The sequence below is a fragment of the Rhododendron vialii genome, chromosome 12a (assembly GCF_030253575.1).
Source record: "Rhododendron vialii isolate Sample 1 chromosome 12a, ASM3025357v1".
NCBI lineage: Eukaryota > Viridiplantae > Streptophyta > Magnoliopsida > Ericales > Ericaceae > Rhododendron > Rhododendron vialii.
Window position 1 is genome coordinate 35,004,298 of NC_080568.1, and position 22,845 is coordinate 35,027,142.

At 38.0% G+C, this 22,845-nt stretch overlaps 1 protein-coding gene across 1 annotated transcript; it reads left to right on the forward strand.

Annotated features, from left to right (window-relative positions):
- Window positions 1–343: 343 nt before the first annotated feature.
- Window positions 344–17,370, forward strand: LOC131309718 (transcription initiation factor TFIID subunit 12b). Its single transcript, XM_058336315.1, has 14 exons — window positions 344–824; window positions 3,108–3,671; window positions 4,416–4,490; window positions 5,732–6,145; window positions 6,342–6,496; window positions 7,380–7,998; window positions 8,784–9,002; window positions 11,354–11,938; window positions 12,648–12,722; window positions 14,958–15,036; window positions 15,166–15,230; window positions 15,880–15,915; window positions 16,005–16,236; window positions 16,923–17,370. The coding sequence occupies exons 1-13, from the start codon at window positions 399–401 to the stop codon at window positions 16,185–16,187; spliced, it is 3,495 nt and encodes a 1,164-aa protein (XP_058192298.1). The 5' UTR covers window positions 344–398; the 3' UTR covers window positions 16,188–16,236; window positions 16,923–17,370.
- Window positions 17,371–22,845: the final 5,475 nt, after the last annotated feature.

Consider the following 22,845-nt stretch of genomic DNA (forward strand, 5'->3'; position numbering starts at 1 on the left):
TTTTTTTTGCTTTCTCCATATTTTTCATATTTATCAATCCAAACAAGCCTTTGGATTTTGATCATTTTCTGTTGTTCTGGAAAAAAAAACAAAGAAGAAGGAAAAATGACAGCTAAAAACGTGTTTTGATAATTAATACCCGCCAATGACAATTTCAGCATTAACCCAATAAATATTCGTAACTTATCCTTGACGGGTATTAATTATCAAAACACGTCCTGACCGTATTTTTCTCAAAAAAATAAAATCCAAGAAGATTTTGAATGATCATGGACAGTTTTGACTCCTCCCCGAACAAGGGTTCCCGGCCGCATATAAATACTCCGTATAACCCTTTCCCTGCTCGCTCGCTCGCTCGCTTTCTCTCTCTCTCCCCGACTCCGATCAAATACTCAAACATGGCGGAGAATCCGTCGACGATCTCGTCCCCAATCCCAATCCAACACCCCAATCCCATCGACTCTTCAATTCCTCAAAACTCCGTTAACCCTAACATCCCTTCTCCTTCTAATATCTCCCAATCCCCTTCAATTGATAACCTCCCGCAACAACAACAGCAAATCACATCACAACAACTACAATGGATGCAACAAAAATTTCAACAACAGCAGCAGCAGAGAACGGCGTTGATGGCGAGGTTGAATCTGCAGCAGCAGCAGGCGGAGATTTTCGGAGGGGGACAACAGCAGCAGGAGCAGAATCAGCAGCAACAGATGGCACTGTCTGCCGCGTTTATCGGTCAGACCGGGCACCTGCCCATGTTGTCCGGCCAAGGTGCGGCGGTTGCTGCCCCACAGTTGAATTTGCAATCCCAGTTGTTATCGGTATGAACTGTTTCGTTAAGAATTTAGTAGGAAAAAGTGTCTTGCTAACCACCACCCAATTAGGCAGTGGATAATATACTTAACAGTGAAAAATATGCTAGAATTGTAATACACGTTCCTGAATATCGATATGCCTTTTACACGTTATCTACCTGGGGGCTGTGATTAGCATTTTCCAAAAGCTAAAATATGGGGAAATGGTTATTGGTTGGATTAAGATTGAGTGGCAATTGTTAGTCAGATCACCTATAGCCCTTTCGTCAAACTTTTGTTTAGTTTGCGTTAAGGATTTTAATAGAAGCTTCATTATTGTCTGTAAATGAACCCATGTCATTCCACTTGGCAAGAACCATAATTTAGGCAAAAAATGAGTAAGAGTTAATATTGTTACTTTTAAGTGGCAGAGTGGTGAACTTGAAAGCCACAAAGTAGTGTTGAAAAATTTGAACTGTTTTGTTGAGCATTGAGGGAGTCCTGGTAAAAGATTCAGTAAAAGCTTCATTTTGTTCGTATGAACTCATGGGCAGCGAAAATGCAGTGTTGAAAATTTTGGGTAAACAAAAGAGTCCCCCTCGATTTGACTTGCAGAATAATTTTACTCCTTTTGATGTGAATTGGGAAGGAGTGCATGTGAATGTGGGAGGTTTTTTACCTCAAATTTGAGTGCAAGCCAAGATTTGAGTAGTGGCTGGAGATGCCCCAAATCGGCAGTTTTTTTTTTTTTCTGGATTTATTTCCGAAATGTCCATTGAGTGGAATGTGGATCTACAAATAAGTGAAGTACCACCATGCCCTGTATAAATCTAATACTGAAGGTCGCCAAATATTCTTTCCAAACAGAAACTTCAATCATAAAAGAACATGTGAAATTGCAATAATGTAGGAGAGCCAATGAGCTCGTACAATAATCACTCGCATTTGCAAGAAATGTGATATTAAGTATCCATAAAGTAATTGTCACCTTATTAGAACTAGATCAATCACCAAGGCATCCTACACAGAGATCCAACGGCAATTTATTTTGAGCAGCCCTGTTTTTTGCCTTGGCTGCACCAAACATGGCACTTGTCAAAAGAGAATTCCACAGTGCTGGATATTTGATAGTGGTTATTTGTAGAAACGAATTTTGAACTGCCTTTTTTTGTGGCCTTTTAAGCGTTTTCTTTGTCAAAATTTGTGTCAATAATTGGAAATCTCATTTATGAACAAGGATGACTATTGTATGTATATTATATTCTAAGACATCCCATTGTATTGTCATAGTATGTTTTCTCTAATGATCTCTTACATACGCTGATGCGGAAAGCTAATGTCCTTGTCGTTGGAGGAAGATTTTGGTTCAAGTAATTTTATTGTTATTACTACAGTTGTTGGTATTATAATTTAGTATGTTAATATCTTGATAAGTATGCAGTTATGTTAGGATAAGTAGTTAGTTATGATGTGTTTTGGTATGATTTTTTTTTGATCGGCTATGATGTTTCTTTTCTTTAGTTTTACTTAGTCACCATCATTATTTAGTCGGATAATATCTTGCTAAGTATTTAGTTCTAATAAGATAAGATGTTGATAAGTACTTAATTATGATATGTTTTGTTATGAGTATGTTTTCTAGTTTTACTAGGATTCTAATTTATTTTTCTGTTAGGATTTTAGTTCAATAAATAAGAGCTTCTTTGATGTACTCGTATCATGGAAGTTTTGATTAATGGGCATTGAGTTTAAGGCTGTGGCTTTGTGTTACGGTTGTGGCCCATTTGTGCTACCATTTTCCCCCTCCTCATCCTTCCACGTTCTGCTTCATATGAATATTACGTTGGCATGTGTACTAACACAGGCATATCCCAGGTTGATATCTTATGTACTGTGGAAGGAAGCTGTGTTTCTATCCTAGGAACTTCTACTGTTTAAGAGAGCATGCAATTTGACAACACAAAATGTAACGTCCTCAAGTGCTGCCTATATGATATTTAGATAGCTTACCATCTTGTTGGGAAACTCTTGAAAGCTACTGCTTCAAAAAACATAGGAGGGAAGCTACATTTTTTTTACATTGACCTTTCAAGACTGTCAACTATAATCGGAATTTAGTACCCCCACAACAGACACACAGACTGAAAATCTGGGATGGACAGAAGAGTATTCCATTCATTTTAGCGTGCATATGTATTTGCCTAGCCACCAGGTTCCATTTAGTAATGTGTTCTTTTGTTTTCTTACTCTCTTTTGGGGCACTATTTTGACCTATTATCTTCTTCCCTCGCTTTCTTTTCTTTCATTTAGAAACTGCAATCTCAAAGCCTTCCAAGGACATCATTTATGAACCCCCAGTTATCTGAGTTGGCTCAGAATGAACAGCAGGCCATGAACTCTTTGGCGCAGCAACAATTGTTGAAGCAAATGCCAGCTCTGTCCTCTCCTAATTCCCCTTCATATCGTCTTCAACAACAGATGCAGCAACAAATACTTTTGCAGCAACAATTGGCTTCTTCTTTGCAGTTGCAGCAAACTTCAATGGCATTGAATCCACAACAGTTATGCCAGCTCATTCAGCAACAGCAACCAAATATACAGCCGCAACTCCATCAACAACAACTGCAGCAGCAACAACAACAACAGCAGCAGCAGCAGCAGCAGCAACCATCACCTCCACCCCAACAGGTTTTAAATGAACAGCAGCAGCAGTCTCCGAGGATGGCAGTGCCAGCAGGCCAAAAATCTCTAAGTTTGACAGGATCACAGCCAGATTCTACTGCAACAGGAACAACTCCTCCGGGGGGGAGTTCTAGTCTAGGAACAGAAGCAAGCAACCAACTTCTTGGGGAGAAACAGGATTTGGTTTCACAGGTCATCCTCTATTTATTTTTCCTATGTCAGTGTAATATTTCACGTAAACGAATGAAACATATAGCCAGATTTGAAATCTGATTTCTTTTGGCTCCAGTGGTTTAGGGAACAAATTTGAATGCAGTTGTTAGTGGGTAAAAATCAGCAGTGAGAGTAAAGATGTTAAATTTGAAATTGGTGTTGGCGAGACTAATAGGGTAAAGGCATTTTAATTTGCCCTCTCTCTCTCTCTCTCACACACACACACACACGCACGCACGCACAAGTGCACACGCCAATGTAGCTGGATGAAATTATTACTAGTACACTATGATTACTAGTACAACAACAACAATAACAGAACCCATGTAGTCCTCAGTCATTAGGGGTATGGGCAGGGGACATGATTACTGGTGAACCTTATAAATTGAACTTTAATTTAATTTTTTAAGGATTGTGAATGTCGTAGTTAGTTAGGAATAACTAATAGAATGAGTAAAAATGTTAATTTTGAGTTTGCAAATGCATTTTTAGTTACCACACCCCCCAACCCCCCAACCCGCCCCCCCAAACCCATCCACCCAGCGCCCAAAAATCCAGTTGGATAGAGGTGTTTTGTAGTGTGTGTGAAAATTTGTTCATAACACGCTATTTTTTTGAACAGCCTCGTAACGCGCAATTAGTCACAATTTTGAGCACTTTTGAAGAATAGGGTTGTAAATGAAATAATTCCTCTGTCACGATGATCCTCATTTGGGTCTCCAGGTGGATTCACAAGGAAAGTTGGACCCGGATGTTGAAGATCTTCTTTTGGAGATTGCTGATGATTTCATTGACTCGGTGAGGCTTGCTAACATAGTGTAACATCTTCAAACTTGCATGCATACTGTCTTTCTCTGCTTTAGCGCATGCATGTGTGTACTGTGACGTAGGAAAAGTAGGGGATCACACAAGTAACTTTGACGTATGGCATTGGCAAAACTGGGGCTCTATCGCTGATTTAATGGTTTTTTATGGCTAAAGAGATCTTAGAAACATAGAAGCTTTTGGTGTTTATATGTAGCAACACTAGGGTTGTGCTTGAGAATTAAAAGCCAAGATCTGAGAACCTATTTCAGGGCTACTGTGGGTGCTGTGGACAGTACCCTTTGCTGGTGAGATGGAGGGCTGTGGATGGAGACTAAACGGCCCACAGGCACCCTCTGCCGGTGAGAGCAATGGCTGTGGATGGAGACTCAACGTCAGTAGATTTAGCAATCTCCTATCCTGTTTTTCTTTTTGAGCTCTAAGAAACTGGAAAACTGATTGGACTTTGCAACTTTCATTTGGTCATTAATGTCAAAGTTCTTCCATAGTGTTCATAGAGATGTCAGACGCCAGGAATTAAGATTTTTGGGGGCGACAATTAATTACGCTAAAATAAAAAAAGGGTTGTTTATCTAGACACCTCTTCAACTCCAAGTTTACACATTTTTCAGTCACCCCCTATACAAAGTTTGCCTTCAGCCAGACCCCTCATTAAAGTTTACTTTTCCCCTAGACCCCTTCCGTCTAGAAGTGTTAATTTTTTCACCCAAAAGTGGTTTTTTTATCCAATATTGTCCCCAAGGAGCTAAACCCTTATCCCTAACCCTTTTTCCTCCATTTCCCTCCGTCCTTTCTCCTATTTTACCCAAAAACCGTGAAACCCTCTTCTCGATTTCCCCATTTCCCTCCAAAATCGTGCAGCCCTCCTCCATTTCTGCACAAGTCAACCTCTCCCCTCCCCCCGAAACCCATCCCACACCGCAATTTCTTCTTCTCCCCATCCCACACCACAATTTCTTCTTCTCCCCATCCCACTCCAATGCCTTTTTCCACTACAAGCAATGCATGAAGCACATCGGAACACTTCAATGTTTAGTGTTGGTGTGGAGTAAGGGCTCCACTAAGAACAACCCTAGCTGATGCAAATGTGGGTAGGAGATTCCTAGGATGTGTGAATTACAAGGTACTGTACTAATTTTATCCATTATGATCTTTTATCCTATGACCCTTATTTTATGAGTTAATGAGTCCTTTTTTCGATATTTAATTTTTAGGGTGACAATGCTTGCAAGTTCTTTGACTGGGTTGACTTGCCCACATGTGAGAGAGGGAAGGAATTTGGGAACCGGATATTGAAGAAGAACATGGATTTGCATAAGAATGTTGAAGACTTGCATAAACAATTTCTAGATTTGAAGAAGACAGAAATAGATTTGAAGGCAGAAATCCGAGAGTTGAAGGAGAGGGAAAATGTGTTCGGACTTAAGATGGAACAGTGGCAGAAGAGGGAGGAGTGGCTTGTAATGGAGATCAACTATATGATTAGAAAATTTAAGGAGATGGAAGATCGGTGTACACTGAAGATGGAAGAGCGGAAGAACAAGGAGGATTGGATTATATTGGAGATGGACGAGGTAATTGAGGGTGAAGGTGGAAGAGGTAGAAGCAAAGAATGTGAGTTTGAGAGCTAGGAACAAAGGTAATGAAAGAGAACATTGAGTTAGCCAATTTGAAGGTGAAATGGTTGATTACAATGGTGGTGATTTTAGTTGCATATGAATGTTATTTATTTATTTTTGTGGTAAAGGATGGTTGAAGAATAAGATGTTGGCATTACCTTAAAATGTGCGTTTAAGTTTATGTTCGTTTTTAGTTTGTGTTTAGATGGACAATGTGATGTTTTTTGTTGGAATTTTCAGACCAAGAGAAATAGAAATGGACAAAACGAGACATTTTTCTGCAGGCTTACCTTCAACTTTTGAAACATATTACCCACAAAAAGAAATCCCAAGAAAGCGTGGGGCAAAAGGTCGGCCGTGGTATCAAATATCCGGACTCGGATCCGATCCATTTTTCCCGGACCAGTCCAGTCTATTTGGATGCATCCGAGCCGTTTAAAAGTGTTTTGGACGGCTCAGATTTAAAGTGAGTGTTTTTTAATTTTTTTTAAAACACCCCTTTAAATTTGAGCCGTCCAAAATACTTTTGCACGACTCGGATGCACCAAATGGACCGAACTGATCCGGGAAAAATGGACAGGAACCGGCCCCCAAATATCCGCCTGTTTGTTTCAGCGGATCTTTTTCTTCCGCGGTTAGTAATATGGGTGTGTTTCAATAAAATAGAAGTCTTCTTTTTCCAAATTATTTTTCTCGTTTTCCTTTGCTTTTCCCATATTTATTCAAAAGAAAAATGTTAAGATCCATGAAAACAAAACATGAAAGTGTAATGGCGGTCCAGATTTACTTATAATAGATACTACAAGTGAATCCGAAAAAATGTAATGGATAGTCCGAATTCACTTTTATTAGAAGTGAATTCGGACCGTCATTTACACTTTCATGTTTTGTTTTTATAGACTCTACCGAACCTCTTTTTCCAAACCGAACATAAGTAGTTATGTGAAATCACATATTTTTCATGACTATCCAGGCAAACAAGACTTTGGATTTTGATCATTTTCTGCCTGTTCAGAAAAGAAAAGAAAAGAAAAAAATCGACAAGATTTCCATTGATCGTTGACAGTTTGACTCTCCCGAATGTGATGATTGCAAAGAGTTCCCGGCCGCATATAACCCTTTCCCTGCTCGCTCACCCTCCTCTCTCTCTCTCTATCTCTCTCTCTGCCCGATCAAATTCTCCCGATTCCGAAACTCGTATTAGATTCTCTCGCTAAAAACTCACCCGCGAATGCCAATGATCTAGCAAACACCTACACCCTCCAAATTTTCCCAGTAACCAAACACATCCTAGGGAAAACATGGCGGAGAATCCGTCGACGACCTCATCCCCAATCCCAATCCCAATCCAACACCCCAATCCCATCGACTCTTCAATTTCTCAAAACCCCGTTAACCCTAACATCCCTTCTCCTTCTAATATCTCCCAATCCCCTTCAATTGACAACCTCCCACAACAACAACAGCAAATCACGTCACAACAACAACAACAACAACAATTGTTGCAACAACAATTTCAACAACAGCAGCAGCAGCAGCAGAGTAATAATAATTTGATGGGGGGATCGAATTTTCAAATACAGCAAGGGCTACAGAGAAATGCGTCGATGGCGAGGTTGAATCAGATGCAGCAGCAGCAGCAGTACGGTGTGGCGGGTGTGGGGCCCGGTGCGATGCGGCAGCAGGCGGGGATTTACGGGCAGATGAATTTCGGAGGGGGACAACAGCAACAACAGCAGAATCAGCAGCAACAGATGGCGCGGTCGGCCGCGTTGATCGGTCAGACCGGGCACCTGCCCATGTTGCCCGGCCAAGCTGCGGCGGCTGCTGCACAGTTGAATTTGCAATCCCAGTTGTTATCGGTATGAACTGTTTCCTTAAGAATTGAGAAGGAAAAAGTTGGGGTCTTGCTAACTGCCACCCAATTAGGCACCGCCACTCAATTAGGCGGTGGATAATATGCTTACACTGCCAAATAAGTTAGAATTGTAATACCCATCCACGGATATTGATATACCTTTTACATGTTATTTACGTGAGGGCTGTGATTTGCATTTTCCAAAAGCTAAAATAGGGGGAAATGGTTATTGGTTGGATTAAATTTGAGTGGCAATTGTTAGTCAGATCACCTATAGCCCTTTAGTCAAACTTTTATTTAGTTTGCGTTATGGATTTTAATCGAAGCTTCATTATTGTTTTTAAATGAACCCATGTCATTCCACTTGGCAAGAACTATAATTTAAGCAAAAAATGAGTAAGAGTTAATATTGTTACTTTTAAGTTTTAAGTGGCAGAGTGATGAATTTGAAAGCCACAGCGTAGTGTTGAAAAATTTGAACTGTTTTGTTGAGCATTGAGGGAGTTCTCTGGTAAAAGATTCAGTAAAGGCTTCATTTTTTTGTATGAACTCATGGGCAGCCAAAATTTAGTGTTTAAAAATTTGGGTAAACAAAAGGTTCCCCCTTGATTTGACTTGCAAAATAGTTTTACTCCTTTTGATGTGAATTGGGCTAAAGGAGTGCATAGGAATGTGGGAGTTTTTTTACCTCAAATTTGAGTGCAAGCCAAGATTTGAGTAGTGGCTGGATTATTTCTGGAATGTCCATTGAGTGGATTTCTCTTTTGACAAGTGCCATGTTTGGTGCAGCCAAGACAAAAAACAGGGCTGGTACAAGGATCCCAGTTCCATCCGGGAAATTCGCCCGGGCAACCTTTGCAAGGAATGCAAGCAATGGGAATGATGGGAGCGCTCAACTTGAGCCCACAAATTAGAGCAAATGGAAACCTTGCATATTCCCAACAGCGGATGAACCCTGGGCAAATAAGGCAGCAATTGTCACAACAAACTGCGCTCGCCTCAAATCAGGTGTAGAATTTACTCTCATTTAATTTCTTCTTCTTTTTGGTTTTGTGCGCTGGTTAGACGTTTTCAAATTCTCAACTAGTTGGACGCTTTCTCTTTGTTTGGATTATGGATTCAAAAAGTCTAGAAACGCAACATATTGACACAATATTGATTTAAAGTTGTGTTCTTAACTTGCTCTTTTGGATTTCTGACGGGATTTATGGAGCAAAGGAATAGGTATCAGCGTATCGCAAGAGATAAGATGTTGATGAAGTGAAGAAACTGTTTTATTTGTTGGATTTCCTGTCATGTTTCACCTTTCCGGTATCCATTTTAGCCCAGGGGCTCTTTCTGCCGTACATTTGCAATGCAAGTGGGTGTCTTGGCAATGACATATACACTATTAGTTTTGCTTTTGCACTTCCCACCAAAGAAAAGATTTCCTTAGTTCCTTGCCTTCTGCTCTATCAAAGGCTCTATTTTTGGTTAAACGATACAAGTCTGGCCCATTGCGTACAAAAAAGAGAGAGCCTGAAATGGGAGCAAAAAACCCCATCAAGATTCATACTCATAGAGGCATCAAGAGATTGGGCTATCTAGGATGTCAGAACTAATACTTATTAGTTGTTGCCTTTTGTTTACTTATGGGAAAAGTAAACTAATCTGCAGCACTGATCCAAAAGAGTGGGGCATCCTCTTTTCGGGTTCATCTTGTGCATTATTTCCTGAGTTATGGGGTATAAACTTAGAGGCAATCTCATGAGATACAAAAATGCTCAAAATAAATTGCAGTAGGATCTCCGTGTACGATGCCTTGGTGATTGATCTAGTTCTAATTGGGTGGCAATTACTTTATGGATACTTAATATCACATTTCTTGCAAATGCTAGTGATTATTGTACGAGCTCATTGGCTCTCCTACATTATTGCTGCTTCAACGCTCATTCTAAGCAACATGGAAACAATTAATGTGGATCTGAATGACCTTGATATGTCCCAAAATAAATCTGACTCCTTTTCTATTACATTGTAGTTTGCGTACCTTTGTAGTTTCGACTTTTGACTACTAAGTGAAGGAGTGAAATTATTTTGCATTTCACATGTTTTCTTTTATGATTGGAGTTTCTGTTTGGAAAGAGTATTTTAGATTTATACCGGGCACAGTGGTATTTCACATATTTGTAGATCCACAGTGCTGGATGTTCAATAGTGGTTATTTATGGAAATGAATTTTGAACTGCCTTTTTTTGTGTGGCCTTTTAAGCGTTTTCGTTGTCAAAATTTGTGTCAATAATTGGAAATCTCATTTATGAACAAGGATGACTATTGAATGTATACTGTATTCTATGACATCCCATTGTATTATGTTTTCTCTAATGATCTCTTACATACGCTGATGCGGAATGCTAATGTCCTAGTCGCCGGAGGAAGATTTTGGTTCAAGTAATATTTTTGTTATTAATACAGTTTTTGTTGCTATTATTATTTCGTACGTTAATGTCTTGATAAGTATGTAGTTATGATAAGATAAGTAGTTAGTTATGATGTGTTTTGGTATGATGTTTCTTTTCTTTAGTTTTACTTATTGTCACCTTCATTATTTAGTCGGATAATATCTTGCTAAGTATTTAGTTCTAATAAGATAAGATGTTGATAAGTACTTAATTATGATTTGTTTTGTTATGAGTATGTTTTCTAGTTTTACTAGGATTCTAATTTCTTTTTCAGTTAGGATTTTAATTCTATAAATAAAAGCTTCTTTGATGTACTCTTATCATGGAAGTTTTGCTTAATGAGGATTGAGTTTAAGGCTGTGGCCTTGTGTTACGGATGTGGCCCATTTGTGCTACCCTTTTCCCCCTCCTCATCCTTCCATGTTCTGCTTCATATGAATGTTACGTTGGTATGTGTACTGACACAGGCATATCCCAGGTTGATATCTTATGTACTGTGGAAGGAAGCTGTGTTTCTGCCCTAGGAAATTCTACTGTTAAAGAGAGCATGCAATTTGACAACACAAAATGTAATGTCCTCAAGTGCTGCCTCTATGATATTTAGATCGCTTACCATCTTGTTGGGAAACTCATGAAAGCTACTGATTTCAAAAAACATAGGAGGGAAGCTACATTTTTTTTACACAGAGACCTTTCAAGATGGTCAACTATAATAGGAATTTATTACACCCCACAACAGACACACAGACTGAAAATCTGGGATGGACGGAAGAGTATTCCGTTTATTTTAGCGTGTATATGTATTTGCCTAGCCACCTGGTTCCATTTAGTAATGTGTTCTTTTGTTTTCTTACTCTCTTTTTGGGGCACTATTTTGACATATTATGTTCTTCCCCCGCTTTCTTTTCTTCCATTTAGAAACTGCAATCTCAAAGCCTTCCAAGGACATCGTTTATGAACCCCCAGTTATCTGGGTTGGCTCAGAATGGACAGCCCGCCATGAACTCTTTGGCGCAGCAACAATGGATGAAGCAAATGCCAGCTATGTCCTCTCCTAATTCCCCTTCATATCGTCTTCAACAACAGAGGCAGCAACAAATGCTTTTGCAGCAACAATTTGCTTCTTCTCCGCAGTTGCAGCAAACTCCAATGGCATTGAATCCACAACAGTTGTCCCAGCTCATTCAGCAACAGCAACCAAATATACAGCCGCAACTCCATCAACAACAACTGCAGCAGCAGCAGCAGCAGCAACAACAACACCAGCAGCTGCAGCAACAGCAACAACAACCATCACCTCCACCCCAACAGTTTTTAAATCAACAGCAGCAGCAGTCTCCTAGGATGGCAGTGCCAGTGGGCCAAAAGTCTCTAAGTTTGACAGGATCACAGCCAGATGCTACCGCATCAGGAACAACTACTCCGGGGGGGAGTTCAAGTCTAGGAACAGAAGCAAGCAACCAACTTCTTGGGAAGAGAAAGATACAAGATTTGGTTTCACAGGTCATCCTCTATTTATTTTTCCTATGTCAAGTGTAATATTTCACTTAAACGAATGAAACATATAGCCAGATTTGAAATAGATTTCTTTTGGCTCCAGTGGTTTAGGGAACGAATTTGAATGCAGTTGTTAGAGGGTAAAATTCGACAGAGAGTCAAGATGTTAAATTTGAAATTGGTGTTGGCGAGACTAATAGGGTAAAGGCAAATTAATTTGCCCTCCTCTACGCGTCTCTCTCTCTCTCTCTCACACGCGCTCGTGCAGACGCACAAGTGCACTCACCAATCTAGCTTGATGAAATTATTTGTACACATGATTACTAATGAACCTTATAAATTGAACTTTAATTTTTTAACGATAGAGAATGTCATAGTTTGTTAGGAATAACCAATAGTAAGAGTAAAAATGTTTAATTTGAGTTTGCAAATGCATTTTTAGTTCGTCCTCCACCCCCTTCCCTCCCCCCCCCCCCCTCTCTCTCTCTCTCTCTCTCTCTCTCTCTCTCTCTAACAAATCCACACATACGTGCGCACAAAAATCCAGTTGGATAGAGGTGTTTTGTAGTGAGTGGGAAAATTTGCTTGTAACACGCAATCTTTTTTTGAACAACCTCGTAACACACGATTAGTCACAATTTTGTGCACTTTTGAAGATAGGGTTGTAAATTAAATTCTTCCTCATTATCACGATGATCCTCATTTGGGTCTCCAGGTGGATTCACAAGGAAAGTTGGACCTGGAAGTTGAAGATCTTCTTTTGGAGTTTGCCGATGACTTCATTGACTCGGTGAGGCTTGCTAACATAGTGTAACATCTTCAAACTTGCATGCATACTGTCTTTCTCTGCTCATGCATGTGTGTACTGTGACGTTGGAAAAGTAGGGGGTCACACAAGTAACTTTGACGTATGGCATTGGCAAAACTGGGGCTCTATCGCTGATGTAATGGATTTTTATAGCTAAAGAGATACTAGAAACATGGAAGCTTTTGGTGTTATATGTGCCAACACTAGGGTTTTGTTTGAGAATAAAAACCCAAGATATCAGAACATATTTCAGGACCCAAGATATCAGAACCTATTTCAGGGCTACTGTGGGTGCTGTGGACAGTACCCTTTGCGGGTGAGATGGAGACTAAACGGCTCATGGGCACCCTTTGCCAGTGAGAGGCATGGTTGTGGATGGAGACTCAACGGCAGTAGATTTAGCAATCTCCCATCCTATTTTTCTTTTTGAGCTCTAAGAAACTGGAAAACTGATTGAACTTAGCAACTCATTTGGTCATCAATGTCAAAGTTCTTCCATAGTGTTAGTAGCGGTGCCAGCTGCCAGGAATTAAGATTAGTGGGGGCAACAATTAATTACACTAAAATGAAAATTTTAATTGATAGACAACATAAGATACTGAGTTTTTTTTTACTACAAACATTAACAAATCTAGTATATATTTATTTATGAAGTTCCTTAAGTTATCTTATTAAAGTATTAAACCACCTCAAGGTTTTATGTTTTCGTCGTTGCTTGTGATTGCATGTTGTCTTAGCCGATGGAGCCTAAGAGAAACTTCAATGCCCAATAACTAGAATATCGAAAATGTAACAATGATGCTCCAATTGAAAGATATTATTTCTCCAATGTTAAATTGAAAACCAATATTCAAAGTGTATTTGTGGATCTCGTTTCCGAGGAGGGTCCTACAACGAGAGAAAGAAATATGTCTATTGTCGAATTTTTCGAAGTTTGCCAAAATAATAGCAAATATGGCCGTTTTTGAGTTTTAAACATCCCTTAGTCATGGATTAGAGAGCTTTAGATATTGGTTAGTGGCTATGTTTTGCATCTGATTGGACTTGTTCCAAGGTTCGATACAATATGGAGGCAAAAGAGTGAGATGGAAAAAGCTTTGAAAATGGACAATTTATGAAGGGGAACTTATGAGTCAAAGTGCCCCCAAAATGAAAACCCCCAAATTTCGGTGGGGGCACTGGGCCTGCTTCCCTCTGCCACTACTTGATGTTCTTTAGATGAGTCCTACAGGACTATCACTTTGGTAACTCATACTTTGTGTTTAATACCTGTATGACTTCTGGAATAGTCTAACGTCTCGTCTTCTGTTTTCTTTCTTTTTCTGATATCTGATATGAAATCCAGTGGCATCTTATGCTTATGTTTTGCACAGTTTTGGCAGGCGACATTTGTGTGGAGCTGCTGACCTTTATTTTAATAGCAGTGGTGTATGAACCCAAGTGAACAGACTTACTAATATGCCGATAAAAAAAAAAAAGACTTACTAATACCATTCGTTTGTTCACCTTTATGTTATAGATCAAACACCACCTTCATCTTTTTCCTTTATGATTTCCTATTTTCATGTTTATGCTTCATTTATTTGCTTTGCCATTTTATGTGAAGCTTTGCTTCCCATTTTGTTCAATGTCGTGTTGTCGTTAATGAGTCCTGTTTAAACATGTCTGGATTATGCTTTATCTGGCTGGGGATTCCTAAGCTTGAGGCAAATGCTTTTTACCACTCCACTTTTGCTGATATTTTCCGATAATATCAAGTAGGGTAACTTTGGTGTGTTTCTTTTCTTTGTTGCAGTATGTAAGATAAGGAGTAAAACATCACTCTGCAATCCCTGCTTGTTTGTTAAAAAAACTCAGAGGTTGTTTATTTCAGAATTGGTGGTATCAATTTCAAATGTTCTCTCGAGTGGGTATCAGTGTTGGCTGTGCCTTGAATTGTTAAATGTTGTTGGGGAAATTTTGTTTTGTGGTGTGTACGTTCTGTAAAAAGTGTGCATGCATCTTTGTTGTGTTGTATTGATTTTTATGAATTACTTTCTCAGATGAACTAATTGAAGTATTGTAAAAAGGGCATTTTTGCGAGTTGTTTGGTTTATTAAGTAGCTTGCCTTTACAGCCCATCTTTCTGTTTTGTTTCCATTCTAGTATTTTTAGTTGACTATGTATTACCATGGATTGTTGTGGTCATTCTTAGTAATCTGTTGTGCCCATTTGCAGGTAACTACATTTGCATGCAGTTTGGCAAAGCATCGGAAATCTTCAACTCTAGAATCCAAGGATGTGCTGCTACACCTAGGTATGTCCTTACTACTTTACCATTCTTGCCGATATGCATCATGTATTCATGTCCAATGGCATGTGGATTTTCTTTTTGCTCATGTTAGAGAATGGGAGCCTTTGTCTAATCAGTTTGAATCATTTGCAGAGAAAAACTGGCGTTTGACCATCCCTGGTTTCTCAAGCGAAGAGAGAAAATACCAACAGAATCATGTAAGGTTTTGTTAGTCACGAGATTTTGTTGAACTGGTTCAGTGGATCGCTTAGGCACAAGTATTTGCTCGCTACTTGGATGTCATTTGTCTTGAATTTTATCCTCCCCTGTTGACCGATTTGGAAATGCCTGCCTACAATTAGAAGAAAAGCTTTCATGGCGAAAGTGGTAATTTCTTGTAGGTTCGAGTCGTTTGACTTTATCGCCAACAAATTGAGTTCAAGCTTGAAAGCCCGTTCAATTTCCTTACTGATTCCAAATGAGCTTCGCTTCAGAATGACCCACTAGTCTACTATTTATCCGGTCAGCAAAGATGTAGTGTTTGATCATATTCCTGATGAACCCTTGATGATGCAAATTTATAAACCATACTAGGAATAATTTAAAAACTTATCTTAAAAAATCATAACCTGTCTTTCTGGCACACTTCTTGGAGTTCTGTCATGTATTCTACCTACATTTCTCGTTATTATGTATTTGATCCACTTCGGCTGCTTGTGTGGGAATTCCACTCTTTCTTGAGTGCTTTATTTGGTGATCAAACTGGACCTGTAGAGTATTCAAGGTGTAAAAGTACTCTTGATTATGATAAGATTGATTCCTAGTTTGCAAGAGCTATTTTTAATCTAATTTTTAATGTGGATGCAGCCATCAAGTGATCTCCACAAGAAGCGTCTCGACATGGTGAGCCAAATAATTTGTTTGTGCATTCGACTGTCTTTGTCTTTCCTACGGTACTGAATTGTCCCTTCAATATGAATTTGCGGTGTTAGATACGCGCGTTGATGGAGTCTTCACACTCTGAAGCAAATATGAATAACGGTAAAGAGGTAGCCAGACCAGGGCTCATCAATCCAGCTGGCACGAACCACTTGATTAGACCTTCCCCGAGTTCAGATCAGTTGGTTTCACAATCAAATGGTCCTCAAATGCTGCAACAAGTAACTCGGTTTTGATGAAATACATAACGCCTTGGATTCGTCGTGGTGTACACGGAGCTTCTTGGTAAGCATCCTGACTTTTCAAAGAGAGAACTTGTTTCTTTCTTTTTTCAAACAAGAATATGGTTCTTTATCATTGTTTAAACTCAAAACACCGGCATGTTATTACTTGCATGGTTAGTTTGCCTGTCAGCAGACAATTTTTCATGTTGACCTTTTTCTGTTTGAATTACCTGTTAATAGGATTACCCAATATTGTGTGGGTCATAGTAATGCTATGCTCACCAAATTTGTTTATCATCTGATGTGCCGCTTTTTGCTTTGATAAGAGAAATGATTGGTGGGGCTCATAAACTAATGCACTGCTGACCAAATCTGTATTAGGAGCTTACCTCCTGTTGAACTTGTTACCGCCTATTGGGAGATTACGAAGGGTCTAAAAGAAAGAGCTTGTCATTCCAATGTCGCAAGCATACTTGATTTCTTCCCATGTTGAATTGTTAATGACAAAAATACTGTTATGTTTCTCTACTAAAATAATTCTTGGATCACATTATTGCTGTGATACTGATGCTAAAATGACGTAATGTCCGACAGAGGACTGATCAGTTATGTTAGCTTTACAACTTACTTCCAAGTTCCATGCCATTTGATGCTCTTTCATGGCTATGCTTGAAACTCAGAAGACCGTCTAGATTCTTCTTCTATCTGCTGAATGTGTAATGTCTTGCCGAATTTTCCTTGCAACAGGTTTGAATGGTGAAAGAGCAAGCTGTAGTTAAAGTGGTATACATATGATTTATGAGAGAACTATGAAGAAGAATCAGCTAATGACAATCTGCTAAGCGATCATTGATATCAGTTGAAGATGGAGTGTATGATTATCCCATTGAGTTCATTGTGCCATGGAGCAGAGCAGCACAATATAAGTTACACTGGATGCACATGCACTATTTGATGGGTCCCAGTTTGCAAATTTAGGGTACCAAAATAATCCAGATTATTTTTATTACCTCTGTTTATTACCCCTTTTTCTTTTCTTTTTTTGGTTTTTCCTTTTCTTGTAGGCTTCCAATTTGTACCAAATCATTTGAATGATTAGATTACTCGGACCGATTCTGTACATCGGATGGTTATGAAGATTTTTGTAGTGTGTTCTATTACTATAACTTTCAGTATTTTACTATATTTTATTTTTGCACTACAACTGATATACTAGTACTTGTTTTCATAAAGGGTGAGATGTGGGCTGAAATTAACTGTTTAGACAAGGTTCTCTACCTTCCTGAAGATCAAATTGTTTCTTGGAAGAAAATTTGGAGGCCTGAAATTGATCACACATGATGGTGCCTCAAGATCACTCAATAGTCTCTCGATTGCATGGGTTCTTAGAGGACCGACATGATGGTTCAGGTGGACCATGAAAGGTCCAAATCGGGCGGATTGTTAAAGCCCAAAGATCTAGGTTTGCTATTTCAAAATGGGGTATTTTAATTTGTCTAGTTGTATTTAAGGCCTTCTTTCTATTAAACTAAAAGTTGTACTTTACTTTTTTTTTGTTTTGCATAAAAAAAATCGCGTTTGTTAGTTTTGCGTCAAACGTAATGAATGTAACAACTTCATTACTAATCCCGCGATTCCCACCCTCCTATGACACATGCTCTTTCAGTTCCATAATTTTAGTCCATTACATGAAGTCATGCTACTTCCGAATAGAAAAATAAAATACTTTTGTGCATTAACTTTTTTTTGGTATCACCTTAAAGACCTAATTGAGATTCAATTTATGAGAATCTCAAATAGTTAGGCACATAATAAGTTATTCAAAAAATAATATAAAACAGTACAGTATGCAATTATGCACAAAAAATAGCACGATTTTTTTTGGGTCATAAAATGTATACTTTTTTTTTGTTGGCCAATATTGTATACATCAGAGGGGTTAGCGGGGTGTTAGTATTTTAGTCAGCAAGGTGTTCAGAGGTTGTCCATATCCCTAAACTCCAAACCTGTCCCTCGTGGGGCTCAAACTCCGGGCCTCCACTAAAGGGGGAATGAGACAACCGACGAAGCTAGCTTGGTTTCTCGAAAAACTGTATACTTTACCATACTAAGCTCCTCCTCTAATAAGATCAGGGAAAAGTGTTTTGGTCCATTTATTTTGGGTTTTCTTTGTGCCATTAATTTCTTGTTTTACTAACTTTTACCATCAATTACTATCATGGACTAGTTCATAATTTACTAACTTTCAAAAGTCATGACTTAATTGGTAGTGCATAATTTTACTCCTTGATTAATTCAAAACACGTACTAGTAAATGAAAGTAATTAATTAATATGATCAAGAGAAGGTGGGAGGTCCCTTCGTAGCACATCACAGTCAACAAAATCCACACGATTTAATTAGTTGAATCCCCTCGCCCATGAACCAATATTTTTTTTTTTCCTGAACAGCGAAGAAAGCAATATTTCATGAATAATAACAAAAATATTACAAGGAGATGGAAAGAAAAAAAACAACCCAAATAAAATTTCTCTAGTTGGCGAGGAACCAAACTATAGAAATTTCTCCCATAATATTTTCCACACGAGTCTATCACTACATCCCAAATATCAATTTTTTCATGCGAATACTCCCATATTTTCTTTGCGCTCTAAACAGATCCAAACGATTCGAGAACCAAAATCGTTCCTTTAGTTGCATTGCTTTTGAAACCTTCTCCAAATCCTTGTCTGGCTCTGCCCCTCGGATTGATCTAGTTAATAACTTAGAGGTGTTCTTTTATGTATTTTTTCAATTCTTTTTTTTGGGTTTCAGCTTCTGGTCCAAAGAATTAGTTTTCAAGTTCGCCTTGAGGAGAGAAACAAGAAAAAAATTAAACACAAACATTAATAACATCAATTAAAGTCAATAAATAAGTAAAACGTAGAAAAAAATAGGGGCATTTAAAAATTCATGACGATATATATCACACGCTACTACTCCTATTAAATAGAAGGTAACAGCTTTTGTTGGTCATTCGCAACTTTTTGAGTAATGAAGGGTGTTCCGGATCAACTTGTGCGTACCTCGAAAATCTTTACAGTCCCTCTCAAAGTATTTCACACGCTTACTTCCAGGGGTGCGGTGGTCGCAAAAGTTACGGGTACGTAAGAGGAGTATTTTAACCTTGGAGGCCAGGAAATAAACTTCATATGTAATATACATGTTCCAAGCCTTCACCATGCATCATGTGCCTACTTCTCATCTTGTTAATTTGTTATTATTTACTTCACAAAATACAGACCAAAATATTTAGAATTAAGAAAAGGATTTATTGACTGAAAAGTTCTCATCATCAGTTAATTATATATGGGTCCAACCACAAAGTTGGATGTGTTCTAGGATCTGACAATATCCTAATCAAGAAAAAACTTACGGAGTAAAAAAAACCATCTCTGAAAAGCATGGTTAATTAAAAAATAAAAAAAAATCTCCTCGAGTATCTAACTTATCAATCTTTTTATTGCTTCGATGTGAGATCTACCAATGGTCTGGTTTGTGTTTTAATTAGGAATTTTTTTTGAACGGCATTTATCTAGTTAATGTTATCTCCTCTTTTAATTAATAATAATTACTAGCTCTGCGGATCTCCAGCATGAATTACTCTGTGATTATGAGAAAATTCAAGCTACCCTGCATTAGCTGTTCTAATCAGCTAGATTAAAGCTCCTTTGATATTGGCTCGCCTCATAAACAAACTGCGTTTAAAATTTCTTTTAAATAAAAAATAATCTTTAATTAAGTTCTTAATATACCAACCTTAAAAAAAATTCAACTCTAGCTTCAACTAGTTTATCAGCCCTCTGTTCCGTGTAGATTGTTCCCTTTTCATATTTGTCGATCAATTGTGTAATTTTTGTTCCGTTTTTTATATAGTTCCACGTGAATTGTGCAAGTTGACATTTCCATCTAATACGTCTATCTATTCTAATATATAAAGGGAGAACACCACTTTGGTGTCTCCTTTGTTTGAAGCCTTGTTAAGTATATAGAAACTTTATATCCATTTCAAAGCCAAGCCAATTGGCAAATGAATGGAGATGGGTCCCAGATGTTATTAAGTGATCACCCATTCCACTCCCAAGCAATGTGGGATTCAATTTCCTTAACAATGTATTTTCCTTTTTCAGAAGCGCCCTCCAAAAAAACACAATACGAAACATTGAGAAATTAACTGCTGGGTCGAGACTGTAAAATTACTTCTGCCACAACTGTCTAACCCACCCCGTTAAAAAAAAAAAAAAAAAACTGCCTACCCACGTTCAATGTTCCTCCTCTTTTCTGTTCCACAAACAGGTATATGTCTCCACAATTCCAGTACCAATTTTCATTTGACAGATTCCTTTAGCGTGGCTATACGGGCTATACCCGATGTGGACAAAACCCCGGCCAGCGTGACATTTTCCTTCAGCAAGGTATTCCAATGTCCCCACGTACGACTTTTGTATGAAGAATTGCATTTTCGTTCTACTAAATTAATTTTCTGACTTTCTCTTGCAGATTACCACACTTGACGAGGAACATTAATTAATATGGAAGATGGAAGTGGTTTTCCCCCTTTTCCTTCTTCCTTTAATTTGTTTGGTTGGGGTCACTTTTTGTGAATTACCTCTCCACCTATTAAATTAAATTACTTACATTGCATGTTACTCTGTAGAAAATTAAGTTTGGTCAATTGCTTTCCGATTAGAGAATTTTGTTCTATCCCTTGATTTTTTTCTAGGAAAAAAAATGAATGTTTGTTTACTACTCATGATCAATTAAAGCAACTAGAAGTGGGGGTCAAATTTTGACAAAATATGTATGCATAATTGCTTCCCGTTTATTGTTTGATCGAATTTTAACAAATTTACTCAAAATTCAACTTGCGCACATATTGCGTGTGCCCCGACCTCTAGTACACAATTATATTCCACAGGCCATTTCCACCACTGCCATATGTGGGCCCCACCGTGCTTTCATTGCAATAATCTGAACCGATCTTACAAGGTGAACGGTTCAGAATATTACTGCAATGAACATCTGGTGGAAACCATAACGGGTGGCAGAAATCATGGATTTTCCACCTGGTGTGGAAAGAATTCAATCTCATAAGTTATTGGTCCTGTTAAACAGCATGATCATGTCGTGTTAAACCTAACCCTCAAAAGTGATTTTACTTGATCAGGTTGATTTGTTTGACGAGATGGTTCAATATTTGCTCAGAACATATGTTTCGTAAGCATAAGCTTAATTTCACCTAACGAGTTAGTTTTGCCAACTACTCACTCAGCCTCACAATTTTCTAGTATATATATATATATATATCCTAATTATATAATTGCTTACACAGCCTTTTCAGCTTTATGTCTTTGTCAGAAAATATTTTGGTTTTGGTCCTAACTTTAGGCCAAAATAATAATAATAATGTACATCCATTATAGCGACATGTTTCACGTTCTAACTGTCCAGAACCATTGTGAGGATCGAATATCCTAAATTCCTGAAATGATAGGCAAATTCTAGAAGCAAAATTGGTATAAAAATTACTCTTAAAATAACAGTTGCTTCCAACGCACGGAAACTCAATCGAGTGGACCAGTTGTGGAGCTAGGAGTCAAAGTGTTGATAACGAATTCATCTAGCCTACTTTTTTTATTTGTAATGAAGGGTGACTCGGGTCAGTTTGCGCGCACCTACTTCAAACTGTTCCGTACACCTATTGCCACAGTCGTTTCCCACATTTAAGGTATCATATGGATTTTTCTATAAACTTTTTGTGTTTTTTCAAGCATCCGCCACTGGTAGAGTTGGGTCCAATATTCTAAACAAACAGACTTAAACATACACACACAAAAAAAGATTTTTCGTAATGTACTTCACAAAAAAAATACTGTACTACTTCTTACGTAAATGTTGTTTTATTATTATGTACTAACTTCAGAAAGTGTTTTTGGGGCCAAATTAGGATAACTGAAAGAAACTCAGAAGCGCAACAATGTTCTTATTTTAAAAGAGAAAATGACTAGTTGATCACCATATATATATATTTAAATTCAAACTTTGGAATTCAAATATGATGATCAACTGGTCATTTAAAAATTATAGGGATTCTCAGGACATATATGGTGATCAAATATGGTGATGTAAGCAGCTACCTAGCTGGTGGATTTTCTAAAAGAAGTGGAATACAAAATTCGTATTGAACTGTTTGATTTTATTTAATTTTGACGGCAACATACATTATACTCTATATATAAAATATAAATGCAAATGATGTTGTAAAAAAAATTTCAAAAACAAGTAGTAATTTAATTGGCATATAGTCTTTCAAAAGTTAGAATTCAAATATGGTGATAAACCGATCATTAATGACGACATAAAGCCAAATACTAGATCGTAAACATAACCATGGAATTAAACTATCTCATGAATCAAGTAATTATAGGAATGTTCCACCAAATAGCTAGTAAAATAAACTTTAACCCAAAAGATTTTGAATCCGTCACGTGAAATCCCTTTAAATGTTGGGTCCAATATTCTAAACAACAGACTTAAACACAATAAATAAATAAAATTTGATTTTGCTTTTTGTGGTTTCTAAAAAAATACGGTGCTTCTTACGTAAATGTCATTTTATTGTGCTAACCTT